Source organism: Elephantulus edwardii, unplaced genomic scaffold (assembly GCF_000299155.1).
Source record: "Elephantulus edwardii isolate Elephantulus edwardi_28Jun2011 unplaced genomic scaffold, EleEdw1.0 scaffold00344, whole genome shotgun sequence".
Taxonomy (NCBI): Eukaryota; Metazoa; Chordata; class Mammalia; order Macroscelidea; family Macroscelididae; genus Elephantulus; species Elephantulus edwardii.
In genome coordinates, this window is record NW_006400094.1 from 156,627 (window position 1) to 172,809 (window position 16,183).

Genomic DNA, 16,183 nt, shown 5'->3' on the forward strand with positions numbered 1-16,183 from the left:
TTGGCACAGGACAGAGCGGAGTTTAGGGCTGTTGTACATAGGGTCGCTATGAGTCGCAGGCGACTCGACGGCACATAACAACAACAACAACATAACTCTTACTATGAAATGTAGCCTCAGGGTAAGGAGCTGGGCTGCAATCCCGAAGGCATGCAGTTTGAATCCTCCAGCTGCTCCCAGGAGAAAGACGGGCAATCTACTCTCATGCGAGTAACTGCTTCTGAATACCAGGTGAAGGGTCAGCTATAGGTTGGGTCAGGCTCCACAGCAGACCCTAACAAACATGAAAGACAAATGTCTGCTTTGTAAACTTCCATTCAAATCACACTCATTCTCAACTCATCACTGTGGAGCTGTGAACCAGCTACCTCTGGGTGAGCAGGGCAACGTCTTACCAGGAGGCCACTGGAGTTGCCTCAAAGCACAATAAATAGAAAGAGGAAAGAAATGAGTGAGACACAACGGAACCAGTGCTCATGAAATACCTGTAAGAGTCCAAATGCATAAAGGAATGACACTGAGAACCACGGTAAAGGTGTGTCTCCCCTCCTCGTATACGACCAGGAAGACACTGGTGGTGGACACTCTTGTGTGACAAGAGCACACCACCGTCCGTGCCAGGGGACATTCTCATCTCTGTCACTGCCTTCCACCTCTCATTCCAGAGCACACTGATTAGTTTATCAGGCAGAAACACAAGGAATCAATTACGAGATAGAAACGTTAATCAGACTTAGAAAGGAGCAATGCCCCACAGGCCTCTGCAGCAATTTTTAACATTGCTCTTGTGATCCACTGTTGACGGGGAACCGACCCACAGCTGGGTTAGGGTTAGGGTTATGGTTAAGATTAGGGCTAAGTTTAGGGCTTGGGCTAATCCTAGGTCTCCATCTAGGGTTAGTGTTAGTGTTAGTGTTAGCGTTAGGGCAATGTGTAGACCTAGGACTCCTTCTAGGGTTAGGGTTAGGGTTAGACCTAGGGCTAGGGTTATGGCTAGGTGTAGACCTAGGTCTTCGTCTAGGGTTAGAGTTAGGGCTAGGTTTAAAGTTAGGACTAGGACTAGGGTTAGGGTTAGGGCTAGGGCTAGGGTTAGGGTTAGGGCTAGGGCTAGGGTAGACCTAGACATTCGCCTAGGGTTAGGGTTAGGGTTAAGGCTAGGGTTCGGGCTAGGCTACACCTAGGCATTCATCTAGGGTTAGGATTAGGTAAGGGGTAGCGCTATGACTAAATCTAGGTCTCCCTCTACTATTAGGGTTAGGGTTAGGCTTAGGGCTAAGGTTAGGGTTAGGGCTAGACCTAGGGTTAGGGTTAGGGCTAGACCTAGAGTTAGTGTTAGGGCTAGGGCTAGAGCTATGGTTAGGGTTAGGGCTAGGGCTAGGCTAGCCCTAGGCATTCGCCTAGGGTTAGGGTTAGGGTTCGGGCTAGGCTACACTTAGGCTTTCGTCTAGGGTTAGGGTTAGCCCTAGGGTTAGGGTTAGGGCTATGACTAGAAGTAGGTCTCCCTCTACTATTAGGGTTAGGGTTAGGGTTAGGGTTAGGGCTAAGGTTAGGGCTAGGGCTAGACGTAGGTCTTCGTCTAGGGTCAGGGTTAAGGTTAGGGTTAGGGTAGGGCTAGGGCTAGGGCTAGCACTAGACCTAGGACTTCATCTAGGGCTAGGGTTAGGGTTAGGGATAGGGACTGGTTTAGGGATAGGGATAGGGTTAGGGCTAAGCTAGACCTACGTCTTCGACTAGGGTTAGGGTTAAGTTCAGTGTTAGAGCTAGGGTTAGGGCTAGGGCTAGGGCACGAGAGGACACTGTCCATCCTTCTCCCGCGGAGCAGCTGATGGCCTCGAGCAGTGTGCCTTCCAGATTGCAGCACAGGTTCTTGCCACTAGGCCACCAGAGCTCCCGAACATATATTGTTGTTGGTATGTGCCGTTGAGTCACTTGTAACCCATAGTGATCCTATGTGTAAAAGCTCTGAAGCCTGCCCTGTCCTGAGCCAGTCTCACTGACTCCAACATAGCAACCCCCACTGCCCAAGTTAGTGTGTCAATCCATCTCATCCAGGGTCTTCATCTCCTGCACTGTCCATCCACCCTTCCATGAATGATGCCCTTCTCCAAGGACCAGTCTCTCCTGCCCACATGTCCAAAATATGTGGGATGAAGCTTCAGAATCGTAGCCTCCAAGGAGAAACTTGGTTTCACCCTCTCCAAGATAAACCTGTTTGTTCTCTTGGTGGTCCATGGTATGTTCAAGACTCTTCTCCAGCACCACAACTCAAAGGCTCTTCTGTCATTCTTAGTCACTGTCCAGCCCTCTGATGCATAGCAAGTCATTATGAAGACCATCTAGCATGTGTACATATTACATATAGTATTTATATATATTTGTATGTATATGTGTGTATATACATATAAATATTTTAAAAAAAACCAATAATGACTCACGACCACCATTCATGGGGCTTCTGAGACATCCTAGAAATATTTATGAAGAGATTGAGCATCTTTCTCCCCTGGAGTATCTGAAAGATTCAAACAACTAACCTTTTGGTTAGCAGTCCAAAAGTTTACAAGATCAAAGGTCCCTTAATTAAGGTCACCAACTTCTTGTATGAGCATATACATTTACATGTATATGCTGCTGTCATTGTTATATACTGCAGAGTCAGCAGCAGCAATGTATTGGCTCTGGGTGTCAACGGAAAAGCTGAGGGTTCAAATCTACCAGAGATGCATGGCAATCTACTCCCCCAAAAGGCCAACGACTGCTTAACTGATGGAGCACAGCACATACGGGGTTGCCATGAGTAGGACAGACGGGACAACAAACTCTTTATAGGGGGTTCCAGGGTATGAGTGCTTAAGAAGCCGCACTGTCAATTCAACAGACATTTTGAGATGCAGCAGTGGGAGAGACACATCAGTAGCTCCAGGGGAGAAAGATGAGTCATCTCTTCCTCCGTGATTTACTGCCTCTGAAAACTGGCTGGACCACTTTTGGTTTGACAGCACACAGCAAGAGCAGCACCACACTCGCTGGCTCTGGGTGGTGTCAATGCAAAGATTGGCAGTTTGAAGCTACCAAAGGGATGTCGGCAGAAAGATCTAAAGATCTACTCCCCTAAAAAGTCAACCACTAGAAACCAATGGAACATGGTCCTAGTCTGGACAGAGGCATCAGAGCGGACCTAATGTGGGCAGGTGACTGTCCCCTGTCTGGGCTATATGTTGAAGACCCTGAAAATTCAGACACAGACTTGGGAAGAGTTATGACGGGGGTACAACGCAGTCATGAAAACAGCACTCCCCCCAAAGCCTTCCAGGCACCTCTTGGTTTCTTCTCGCCTTCTCTACCTCCCAGTGAAGAGGTTCCCTTGCTGCTACATGCAGCCCAAACAAACACACATGCTCACTGACAAGTCAGATTCCTTCTAAAACATGCTGCCTCCTACCCCAAGCCTGCACTCGCTCGTCCCTGGTTGCTGACTCCCAACGCCCAACATCCCAGAAGCTCCAAGCTACATCATCATTCAAGGAACCATTTACCACAGGGCAGCCGTTCATCCTAGAGCGAAGACACAGAAGACAGCAGAGCTGTCATCCAAATTCTCACTTCCCTTCTTTCCTTTCTGCCTCATCCAAACACTCTGTGCAATACGTTCTGATCAGACATGCAGCCAGGATCACGGGTGCCAAGCCCCGAGCCCACTCACCATTTCATTTTTCTTAAGAGCGACCCTGTCACGGTCGAACCTCTTTCTCTCCTAAACATCCTGAATAGAAATCCCTTCCCATGGGAGCAGAGCCTGCCGGCCGGCTGAACAACTCTCACTCATAGCACGATCTATTGCAGGGCGGAGGTCCGGGAGCACGGTTTTCAGCAAGCCTCTCAAGGTACAGTGCCATCAATTTGTAGATGATAGATCTCAATTACCAATTGCAGGCTGCAGGAGAGTGTAGAACGAAATGGGTTATTTCCAGAGCTCCCTCACTCTGCCTGCCCCGAAGGAGCACATATGGGAAACAAGCTGTGTCAAGAGCACTTGGTTATTTTAACCAGAGATGAGAAAGGGAGAGAGAGACACACACACACACAGAGGAGAGACAGAGGAGGAGAGAGAGACACACAGACAGAAACACACACAGAGACACAGAGGAGAAACAGAGGAGGAGAGACACACACAGAGACAGAAACAAACACACACAGACGAGACATACAGAGGAGAGAGACACACAGACAGAAACACACACACACAGAGGAGAGACTGACAGAGAAGGAGAGAGACACAGACAGAAACAGAGACAGATACACAGAGACATAGTCAACTTTCTATAAAACATAACACATGAGAATGATTGTATGAAACACAATGTGAATGAAGAATACGGTGTCACATAATGTATATAAACTTAATAAGCAAACCAATTAAAAAATTAAAACAGAATGTGTATGAATGATGAAACACAGTGTAAAAGGAAAAAGTGTGTACAACACAATGTATATGTTATTGTGGATTGTGGTCAACTTGAACATGACTCACTGTGACCCTATGAACAAAAGACCTGAAGCCTTTCTATAATTATCATCATTTACCAAAGTTCATAGCTGTTTCCAGAGGCATGTGGTTTAGGAAGTGAAGGCCACTCCTGCTTCCAAACCTGTCTTAAAATGGAATGAAACATAATGTCAAGGAATTATTATGTATATAAATTTTGTAAGCAAACCAATTAAAAAAAAATTAGAATGTACATGAGTGATGAAAAACAATATAAATGAAAGATTGTGTACAACACAATGTATATGAATGAAACATAATGTAAAGGAATTATACGAAAACGAATAAAAAATATTTAAAAACAAAACGCCCAAGCACTTGGCACATCAGGTAAGCCCAGAAAAGGAAATTCAGACATGAGATGCTCTGGCTCCTCTGTGGTCAGGAGCAGAGGGGTGTGGGCTGCAGAGGAAACCTCGATTCCAGACAGTTCCTTCCTCCAAGGTCCTCCTTCCACAAAGAAGCATGAAATCCTCATTCACCACTGCTCCTGAACCACACCACAGCCTGTTCCACCACCTCTCGTGAATTCAAAAGTGGAGAAAATGTGTAAGAAAGACCACAAGACAATGACTTCCTGGAATCATGGAGTTAGTAGAGAATCCTGATCGTATTACAGACAATGAATAAGGGTGATCCGTGAAGAACGAAAGCCTTTGAGCTATGGTGTTGGAGAGGAGTACTGGACATCCCTTGGACTGCTAAATGAACACATAGTTAAGTCTTAGGAAAAAATACAGACAGAGTACGCCTTGGAGGCAAAGAAGATAAAGCTTTATCTCATATACTTTGGACATGGTGCTAGACAAGGCTATCTTTTCCTTGGAAAGGGACATCAGGCTTGGAAAGGTGGAGGGTCACGACCCTCAACCAGATGGACTGACACACCGACTTCAGCAATGGCACACACACACACACACACACACACACACACATACACACACACACACACAGCCATACAGATGTTTCTTGTTCTCATCTCATTATCACCAGCTTTGGTGATCCTGGTGAGAAGTCCACCACAGAGTGCCTAGGAACAAAGGCCTGGCAACTGACTTCTGAGAGCTCAGCCTCCCAGAAGCCGGACGAGCTCAGCCTCGCTCTGACACACACAGGTAGACATGCATTGTGACCAGGGTTTTCACGCTGGTCTTTCATTATACAACCCTGCCAGTCACGGGCAAGAGAAGTACACTAAACGGCCCTCTGCCGCGGTCACTCTTCAGCAATTTCCGAGTTGTCAAGGCCCTACAATATTTCACTGACGATGAGAAAACTCATTAGGTGCCCTGTAAACACTAGTCTGTCTTGTGATGGGAGAGATTTCATCCCTCTGCCGTCTGGGGCTGCACAAATAAATAATCTGTTCATTAGACAAGGTGCCTTAATCGCAGCCCTGTCACAGCTCTTCGGGCAGGTGCCGCCTCTGCAGAGTGAGGATTTCACCAACAACAGATGGCAGACGCAGCCCTGCAGGCCAGGTCTCATCTGAACCAGAGCTAGGCAACCCTCCCAGACACACAGGCAAGACTGCTTTGTCTGGGAGACACAGAAAGCTATGGTTTTTCACCACGGAGAATTTGCATCGTTGCTAAGTTAAGAAATACAAAACTGCATTAAGACCAGTATCGTAAAAATGGAATAATAAATAGTAACACATATATAGGAACCCAAAGGAGAAAGGAGTGGGAGTGGCGGGGTGAGGATGGAAAGGGGGCGAAACCACAGGGCTGCACAAATACAGCAAGCTTTTATAAAATCTCTGCATTTTTTCAATGATGTCACTCTAGAGACTAAGGTGTGCCTGATAGAAGCCATGGTCTTTGCAATCACTTGCTATGTGCCAGAAAGCTGGAAAATGACTAGGAAGGATAAAAGAACTGATGCCTTTGAGCTGTGGTATTGGAGAAGAGTACTGAGTGTACCATGGACTGCTAGGAAAACGTACAGGTTCATCCTAGAGAGAGTTAAACCAGGCTGTTCCTTGGAGGTAAAGATTCTGAAGCTTCATCTGACATACTCTGGACATGTTGCAAGGAGGGAACAGGCCTTGGAGAGGGACATCATGCTTGGGAGGGGGGAGGGACAGAGCAGGAGAGGAAGACCCTCTATGAGGTGGATTGCTTCAGTGACTGGGGTAATCAGGGTGGGTGTTTCGGAGACACTGAGATTGGCGCAGGATAGAGCAGGGCTTAGGGCTGTTGTGCATAGGGTCACTATGAGTCACAGGTGACTAGACGGCACATAACCACCACCACCACCACTGGATAAGAAGTTACACTGATAACCCAAAGGCATGTGGTTCACATCCATCAGCTGCTCTGAGGGAGAAAGATGGGCAATCTCCTCCTGTGCAGCTAACAGCTTCTGAAAACCCCTTTGGGGGGCCCACTATGGGTTGGATCCAAATTGACAGCCATAAGTCATAGCAGCATTTAGAATGCAACTTGAGAGACATCACACACACACACACACACACACACACACTTCTGAGAGTCCCATCAGCATTTAGAATGCAACGACAGAGACATCTCTGTCTCCCTCTCGCCCTCAAAAACACCCCCCTTGAAGGCAAATCCAAAGAGAATTTCTCGTGAAGAGAAAACACACACATGACCAAGAAATTCAACTGCCTGCGCTTGAGTGCCATTTTGAGAACTATTTCCTGGATGCCTTGGGATTTAGAAAAACAAACCTTCCCAAACCGGGAGACGTGCACCAAACCTTCCCAAACTGGGAGACGTGCACCAAAAGCAGTCCCTACAGAAGTCTTCTCGGAAGCAGGAAAAGGCTTATCTTCACCTCGGAGAGCAGTCGGCTTTGAGCATGGTGCCCTTTGACGGAATCGTGTGTGTGTGTGTGTGTGTGTGTGTGTGTGTGTGTGTGTGTGTGAGGGGAGTGACATCAGGTGTCTACGAAGGTAGGAAGGGAGCCCAATGGAAAGTGGTGGGAATCTCTGGGTAAAGAACAGAGTTGGCATCCAAATGGGAGGTGGGGTGGGGGGAACCAACATCCTTAAACTTTACAGTCAGGAATTATAGGTATGGGGGAATCTATGACTTCGTACACTTTCATTAAAGTGGAGAACAAAGTGTCAGATGACTGTTTAAAACCCTTTGTAAGCTAAGCCCATCAAGGAACAATTTGCAGGAAAAAGCTCATGCAATTCTTTCACCATCATAACCTGTGTCATCCGAGGAGTGTAGGGGTTTATAAAACCCAAAACTACTAATTCCCTTTACTAAAGGGCCATCAGATGTTCATGGCTGGGCCAGGCAATCAAGAGGGGCCAGCTCCTGCAGCCGGACAATGCACTTGGTGAAGTGCTATTGAGTGCCACAGAGCTGGAACCGACTCACAGCTGATGGTCCAGTGTGTTTTCAGAGGCTGGACATCAGACGGGAGGAGACTGCCCATCTCCCCCTCACCGAGTGGCTGGGAAAGCAGAAGCTAAAAAATGTCCTTCCCTGCTGTGCAGCTGGAAGGGACTCCGCACTGTCCCTCCACTGGACTTGAGGGTGTAAAGGGCACAGCAGGAGAAGACCCACATTTCTTCTTTGGAACCACTGCTAGTGGCTCGGCACGGCCGGAGAGGCGCCCTTTTCAGCTTAGTCATGTAATTCCTTATGGACTGGGTTCCCAGGGCTCCCCTGGTAAAGGAGAGGTCCCTCTAGTCACGAGGACCGACACAATGACCCCAACAGGGGGCTCTCATACACAGCAATGCTGTGAGGATGCATCAGTGTTTTGCTCTGTGGAACGGTGGGTCACTGTGGGCTCGCCCTGACTCAAAGGTGTCTCCCAACAACAGTATCACGAGACAACAGCACGCCTGGTGGCATAGAGTCTTACCACTGCTCTGTGACCAGAAAGGTGTATGGTTTGAAACTACTTACCAGCTCCACAGCACAAAAAAACTCAACTTCTCCATAGAGATCCCAACTTGCCTGTCTCCCCAAAAGGTAACTGCATGACTGCCTGTTAGTATGTAGCCTGTTCTTAGCCTTTCTGCTTTGAGGTGCTGCTGTTCAAGTCCTGCAGGTCTCCTGGCAGCCAAATGCCTCCCTGCCTTCTTCATGACCATCACTGGGGCTCCGAGAACACTCCCCCCTCCCAATGCAAACCAAAACCTCCCCGGAGAATTGCCGTCACACGTAGCCTTCACCACCCAGCACACGCTTGCTCTTCTCAGACACTGCGAGCTTATGCCAATGTGAGGAGGTGTCCCAGTACCCACGGCCCCGAGTTCCATGCCAAGCACCGTCACAGTGAAGAACGACAAAACATCGTGCGCCCTGCATACGGTTCTCTACCCCATCCTCCTATCACTGAGCTGAAAGGTGCAGCCAGGCTCACCTAGGTGGGAGCTAGCTGCCCTGGCCTCCCCAGAACCTTCCAGAAACCTGCTGCACTGGCCAACCACTGAAAGCAGGCTCCAGGCTCCACTGCCATGTGTGCTGAGTCAAAGTGGAACCAGCTGGGTGAGTGAGCCAGGCATTCTCCCTGGCCCCACGGTCCTCCCGATTCAGTCCACCATCACCACCCCCACGGCTGCCCAGTCAGGAAGACAAACCTCACCACACTGACCCTCCCCGCTGGAAATGCTCTTCACCTCCTGAGCCCCACGAATCCATTTCTCTTAAGTCTTTGTCTTCTGTTCCAGGCTGCTCCGTATGATCTCTCTGGGGGTCCTTCTTTCCCACCCCTCCTCAGAGCGTCCCACCTGACCCTCCATATTCAGTCCACGTTTGCTCTCCATAGACGATCCCACTTATCAAAGTAAGATACTCAAGATACAGAACAGATATCCCAGATGCCAAGAAGAAGACAGTGTCTTGTGATGCAAGCTGCATTTGGCATGGGATGTGAAGGAGGGAACGGGCACAATTTAAAAAGAAAGAAAAGGCCTAAGAAGGTCATCCACAGACATTCTACCATGCTCTAATGCAGATCTGAGCTTCTAGATAGTGTAAGTGGTTGATGTACTTGGACTGTGAACCCAAAGGTTGATGGTTCAAGCTCAGCTTCAGGCACCTCGGGAAAAGGGCCCGGTGGTCTATTTCTGGAAAGCCGGGGATCACATCTAGACTCTGACACACATGGTCACACTCATATTCTGATACACATGGAGTGGCCGCGAGTAACCATGACTCCATGACAACTACCAACACCAAATAACAGAGTCCTGGAGGGAATGCCAAGTTGAGACACATGGTAAACTGGTAACCAAAAGGTTGGCGGTTCAAATCCACCCAGAGGTTCTTCAAAAGCAACCTGCTAATCTATTTCCCAAAATCCAGCACTGTGATTAAACTCAGTGGAGTAGTTATACTCTAACACACTTGGGGTAAGCAGGAGTGGTACAGCTGGTTTTAAACAAATCTCAAAGAGAGACAAACACTCTTCATTCTGTTTTGTGAGAACTTCTTGTTGCACACCATCAAGTCGGAATCGACTTACTGCTGACTGTCCAGTGGGTCTTTGAAGGCAGTAAATCAAATGAGGGGTGAATTCCCATTATTTCTCCTGCAGAGCAGCTGGTGGATTTGAACTTCCTGCCTTCAGACTGACACCACAGCTCCTAACTCCCAAGGCTCCCCATAGGGAAGGAACAAGGTTATAAAATTTTAATGAGCCACAACAGATGTACACACCAGACCTGCTAGTGCAGGGATTAAATGCTCAGCTGGGAACCAAAAGGGGGTGATGTGAACAAGCTTCCGTGAACATGACAGCCACGTGGTAAACCCTACGGGGGCAGTTCTGCTCGGTCCCACGGGGTCACCAGGCATGAGAATCAACTGACAGCACCGGGTACTACTGTTTGCTTTACAAGGAAATAGAAATTAATCATGTGTGATAACAACCCATATGGTTCTTCTCCGGTCCTAGAAGTCTCTTAGATGTAAAGAAGCGGGTGCACTGAATTATCACCCTCTTTAATTACAGAGAACACATTCTGTTGATTTATACTACAAACTATTGCACCCAGGTTTACTAGTCTGTCTCTTTCTCAGACACACACGGTGAAATCGACTCAGAGCTGAATTTCAGTTTCTGAAGCTGTTAAGTCACACAGGAGGAGACTAGCTACCTCTGTCCCCTCAGTGTTGAGGGTGGATTCGAACCGCCAGAGAGGCACAGCTGGGGGGGTCGGCGGCGTATCTCCCTATGGAATATGCTACAACAACTCCCTGATGCACTGTAATATCTACTGATTTGTGTGCAACATTTCAGCACGGATATTTAAAAATATGAGGCAGGCCTGAAGGGATATACGGGAAAGCCCTGGAAATAACGGGCATCCTTTCTTTAGTGGATGTCATTACGGAAAGGTTTGTGGTTTTGTTTTTCTGTGTGTAACTGTCATCTGCCTGTGACTGACAGAGGAAGTCACAGCTTCAGAGTGATGGGCTGAGACCTGACCTTGTCTGAATTCCTCCTGCAAACGAGCAGCCCAGGGAAGCCAGCATCTAAGTTCCCAGGCACTGTCCTAGGAAGAACTAGATAGAGTCTGAGGCAGCCTTCTTGTGCCAACAACTAGTTCTTAGAATCCAACAGCTGACCACCATCACATTCAAGTGCTTCCTACAATGTTACATCTTATTTCAATACAACATTCTAAAGACATTCAGTACACTTTTCACCTGTGAGCCATGCCTGAGTCTGTCCACGCGCAGAACGTAGCAACAACCCCATAGGTCTGCCTACGTGGTTCGCGTGTACACCAACGCCATGCCTACGGGTCAGCCCACGTGCCACGCTCAGGCCCATAGGCCCACCCACAAGCCACGCCCATGCAATATCCTCATTGGCCAGCCTGCAGGGAACCGTTGTAAGCCTCCAGCATGCCTATGGGTCCGCCCACGAGCCATGCTCATACCCATAGGCCCGCCCACAAACCACGCCCATGCACCATTCTCATAGGCTGGCCTACATGGCACCCTTGTGCGCCTGGTCAGGCCTATGGGTCAGCCCACGTGCCACGCTCATGCCCATAGGTCTGCCCACAAGCCACGCCCATGCAGCATTCTCATAGGCTGGCCTACATGGCACCCCTATGAGCCTGCGCCATGCCTATGGGTCAGCCCTCGTGCCACGCTCACGCCCATAGGCCTGCCCACAAGCCACGCCCATGCCCCAGTCTCATAGGCCCGCCTTCATGGCACCCTTATGCGCCTGCGCCAAGCCTAAGGGTCAGCCCACGAGCCATGCTAACTCATAGGCCCGCCCACAAGCCATGGCCATGCACCATTCTCAGAGGCCCACCTATATGGCACCCCTGTGCGCCTGCGCCACGCCTATGGGTCAGCCCACGAGCCATGCTCTAACTCATAGGCCCGACCACAAGCCACGCCCACGCACCATTCTCAGAGGCCCACCTATATGGTACCCCTGTGCGCCTGCGCCACGCCTATGGGTCGGCCCACGTGCTATGCTCACTCAGAGGCCCGCCCACAAGCCATGGCCATGCACCATTCTCATACGGTAGCCTACTTGGCACCCCTGTGCGCCTACGCCATGCCTATGGGTCTGCCCACGTGCCAAGCTCATACCCATAGGCCCGCCCACAGCCACGCCCAAGCAATCTCTATAGGCCCGTCTCTGCACCATGTCATGCGTCATCCTGATAGGCCCACCCATAAGCCATCCCTATAGGTCCAAAGACCATCAAGCCCATGCGACATTCCCATAGGTCCAGCCACACGCCACGCCCATACACCATCCCCATTGGCCAATGTCATGCTCATGCCCATAGGTCTGGCCCACAAGCCACACCCATATAGCGCTGCCCACGTGCCACCCCCATGCGCCATCCTTCAATAGGCTGGTCTGTATGGCACTTCTGTGCGCCTGCGCCATGCCCCTGAATACATGACACACCCATACACCAACCTCATAGGCCAGCCTACATGGCACCCCTGTGCGCCTGCGCCATGACTATGGGTCCGCCCAGGGACCATGCTCATGCCCATAGGCCCGCCCACATACCACCCCTAACCCTGCACGGGTGGACACCCATGTGCCATCCCCATAGGCCCTACCCAATGCACTATGCCCATGTGCCACTGGCCAGAGGCCCGTTCACACCCAAGCGCCATGGCCATAGGCCTGCCATGTGCCACGCTCATGCCCATAGACCCGCCCACCAGGACCCCCATAAGTGTGCCATGCTCCACACACCATGCCCCCAGTGGACATCCATACCTACCTACACTCCAGTCCATCTCCTCGGCCGCGTCCCCGTAGGCCCCGTGCAGGCTCTTGCCAGCAAAGTCTTTGGAGGAGAAGAGGGCCGTGTGCACGTGCAGGTAGGACAGGACCAGCAGGAAGGGCTTCTCCGAGTTCCTGCAAACAGAGACCCAAGGGCGTGTGAGCACCCAGCTACCCTCTCATGGGGGCGCAAAACACGGAAAAGCCCTCCTTGTAATACCTTACAGCGTTGGAGACCGTGGGCACCCTCTGCAAGTCTGCAGTTGCAAGGACTAGGCACAGAGGACATCGGTGGTGGAAAAAGAAGGAAGCCTGGCTGTCCAGGTCCTGGTTCTCTCTGTACACTGACTGGTCACCGGAAGCCTGTGACCCTCTATATTGCAATTTACTACCCTCGGCCTTCATACTGGGGAGGTAGGGGGACGGAAAATCTCCTTTCTACAAAGGTTAAGTGTTACGTATTAACTCGCTGCTCTCAAGTTGGTCTCCATTCACTGCTGCTGCTGCTGCTGCTAATTAGAATTTACAGTGACCCCTGTGAACAACAGATCTGAACCCTGACCCTATCCGGTGCCATCCTCCTCATCCCTGAGGTACCTGAGCCCCTAATTGCACTGGCTGTGTCAATCCACCTTGTCTTCTCTTTTGCTGACCCGCCACTTTTCCAAGCATCATGTCCTTTTCTAAAGCCCCTCCTAACAATATTCTCCAGGTATATGAGAGGAAGCTTCATCATCTTTGCCTACTTGTATCAATTTTTCCAAGACCTATTTTGTTCCTGGCAGACCACGGGATATTCGGTACTCTTGTCCAACACAATCAAAAGCCATCAGATTCTTCTTTGTGTCATCCTTCATCAACGTCCGCCTCTCAGATGTATAGCAAATGACGGAAAAGAACATGGGCTTGAATCAGGTGCACCTTAGTCTTTAAACTGACATCATTGCTCCCTCACACCGTAGAGAGTCCCTTCCCCTGTACTGGCTTCTGTGGCTCTGAATCCTTAATGGAGGAAACTGCCTCCCCCCCACACCCCCACCCCCACTAAGGAGATCAAGGATGGATTTTAAACTGCTGCCTAACATGCACCATGTAACCAAAAAAGGGAGCTCTGGTGGCTTACTGGTAAGAAGCTATGCTGCAATCTTGAAGGCATACAGTTCAAATGCACCACCACAGGAGAAGGATGGGTAATCTCCTCCCGTGTGATTAACTGCTTCTGAAAACCTCCTGCTGAAGGGTCAGCTATGGGTCAGTTTGACTCAACAGTACACCACAACGTGTTAACATAAGGAACTCTAATTGACAGGCTGTAATATCAAAAGGCTGTATCTTGACAACAACAATCGGAGGCAATACCAGGTCTGTGTCAGTGGTACTGTCCCCAAGACATCATCTTTGAGGAGCCCTGCTGGCACAGTGATGAAAGCACCTAGCCACAAATGGAAAGGCCATTTGAACCCACCAGGTGTGGAGGAGAGATGTTGTTTTACACTAAGTACCAGAGATGCCTGGTTACACTAGAGAAAAAGGTATCCAGAGACTTAGGGAAGCCAAAACGTTAGAGTGGATCAACCCCATTATCAACTCCAAATCCACACGTGGAGTACCCAGAAGACACAACCTCCACAACATTGATGTTATTGTTGTGTACTGTAGAATCAGAACCAACTCGTAGCTGACCCTGCAACAGGTTTTCAGAGACAGTAATCACTTGAGAGATTAACCATCCTTCTCCCCCTGAGTAGCTGGTGGTCTCAAACCACATGTCTTTGGGATTGCTGCATATCTTCTTACCACTAGAGCACCAGAGCCCATTTCACCACATCAGTAAGGAAAAAAAAAAATTTGTGAAGGGAGTTGTAACATTCTTGAAGATCACGGTAACTGCCGTTAAGTGTAAGCCAGACTTGGTTGTGGGAAGCGTACTAATAGAATTCAGACAAATCACGGATGTGTCCCATCTTCATATCTTTTCAATCTATATACAGAACAGATTATCTGGGAGGCTGGGCTTTATGAGGGGAAGTGTGGCATCAGGACTGAAGGTAGACTTATCAACAATCTGTGTTATGCAGATGACACAATCCTGCTTGCTGAAACAGAGAGATGTGGGACCCTGCTCCCATTAAGACCCCACCCTCAGAAATGCGATGGGGAAGTTCTACTCAAGACCACAACTGCTATCTTTCCATTCTTCTGTGTATTCAATCTTACTCCCATGGCTGATTCCCCTATTCCACACCCCGCATGTGCCAAACAGAACTGATCCATGGAGCTTCTGGGCTGTGCCTCTGGGAAAACAGTATTCCAGGTCTTTGTTCTGTGCTGCCTTAGGGAGGGTGTTAAGAGCTGGGCCTTTGACTGGAAAGCTGCAGGTACACGTCCACCAGTTGCTTCTCGAGAAAAAGCTGCCTCCATCAACTCCTCTTAGGATTTACAGCATGGGCAATCAGACAGCAGGCTGCCCTGGATCAGAAGGGGTGGTAAGGGTATTGGGTTGGGTTGGTTTTTCTAACACTAGAAAGGAGGTTAGTTACGTGGGTCAGCAAAACCTGAGGTTTCAGTCCCTCCAGGGCAGCCTGCAGGAGCTCAGCTTGACACCTTGAGTTGTCTTTACATCCTGTGACCCCAGAAAGACGTGGGTCCAGTTGCACTGCAAGTACACATGGCTGGCTCTCCCTTTACCTTTCTTCCAGGTAACCGAAGTCAAACCCTCTTGCTATCAGGCTGATTCCAGCTCACAGGGGCTCCCCCCTACCCCCGTCTTTCACAGGAGAACTGAGCTCTTTAGGGGTCTTCTTTTCTGGTATTTCCCAGTGTCAGGAAATCACTTAGGTCTTTTTTTTTCTGCAGTAGCCCTTAATGAGTTGACACCATCAAGCTTGAAATGAGTGGTAGAATGTCCTCAACACAGAGGAGCTCCTGCAGTGAGACAGATTCACACGCGGGGTGCAACAGTGGGCTCAAGGACAGTGGAGATGGACTGGACAGGGTTTTACCCTCTGTGGAACATGGACTGGCTATAAGTCAGAGCAGGCTTGACAGCGCCCAACACCACAGCCCTCACGCCTTTCCCTCACATGAATGCACAATGCACACTCTCCTAAAGGCATTTACATCAAAAAGGGGAAGGAGAGAAAGCAGTAGGACAGAGAAAGGTAGTGGGGCAGACGAGGTGGGGGAGGTAAATGAACAGGAAAGACCCCATGAGGACTTGAAAAGATGGGTGAGCATAGGCATGGATGAAGAGTAACAAAATATAGTGTGTATCTATGATTATAGAAAGCACAATGTTCATGAAACACATTGTAATGAAACACAATGTAAATGAAAGAATGCACAAAACACATTGTACCCACATGAAACACAATGTATACAACCAATGTCTGCAAACCAGTTAGAATAGGAGGGATAAAAGGA

General features: G+C 49.3%; 1 protein-coding gene across 1 annotated transcript in view; it reads right to left on the bottom strand.

Annotated features, from left to right (window-relative positions):
* The window catches only part of STS (steroid sulfatase (microsomal), isozyme S), a 76,143-nt gene that overhangs the window by 38,909 nt on the left and 21,051 nt on the right, over window positions 1-16,183 (bottom strand). Inside the window, exon 6 of the mRNA XM_006901782.1 lies at window positions 12,759-12,895. Coding sequence (XP_006901844.1) covers window positions 12,759-12,895 — 137 coding nt within the window. The remainder of the gene's footprint in view (window positions 1-12,758; window positions 12,896-16,183) is intronic.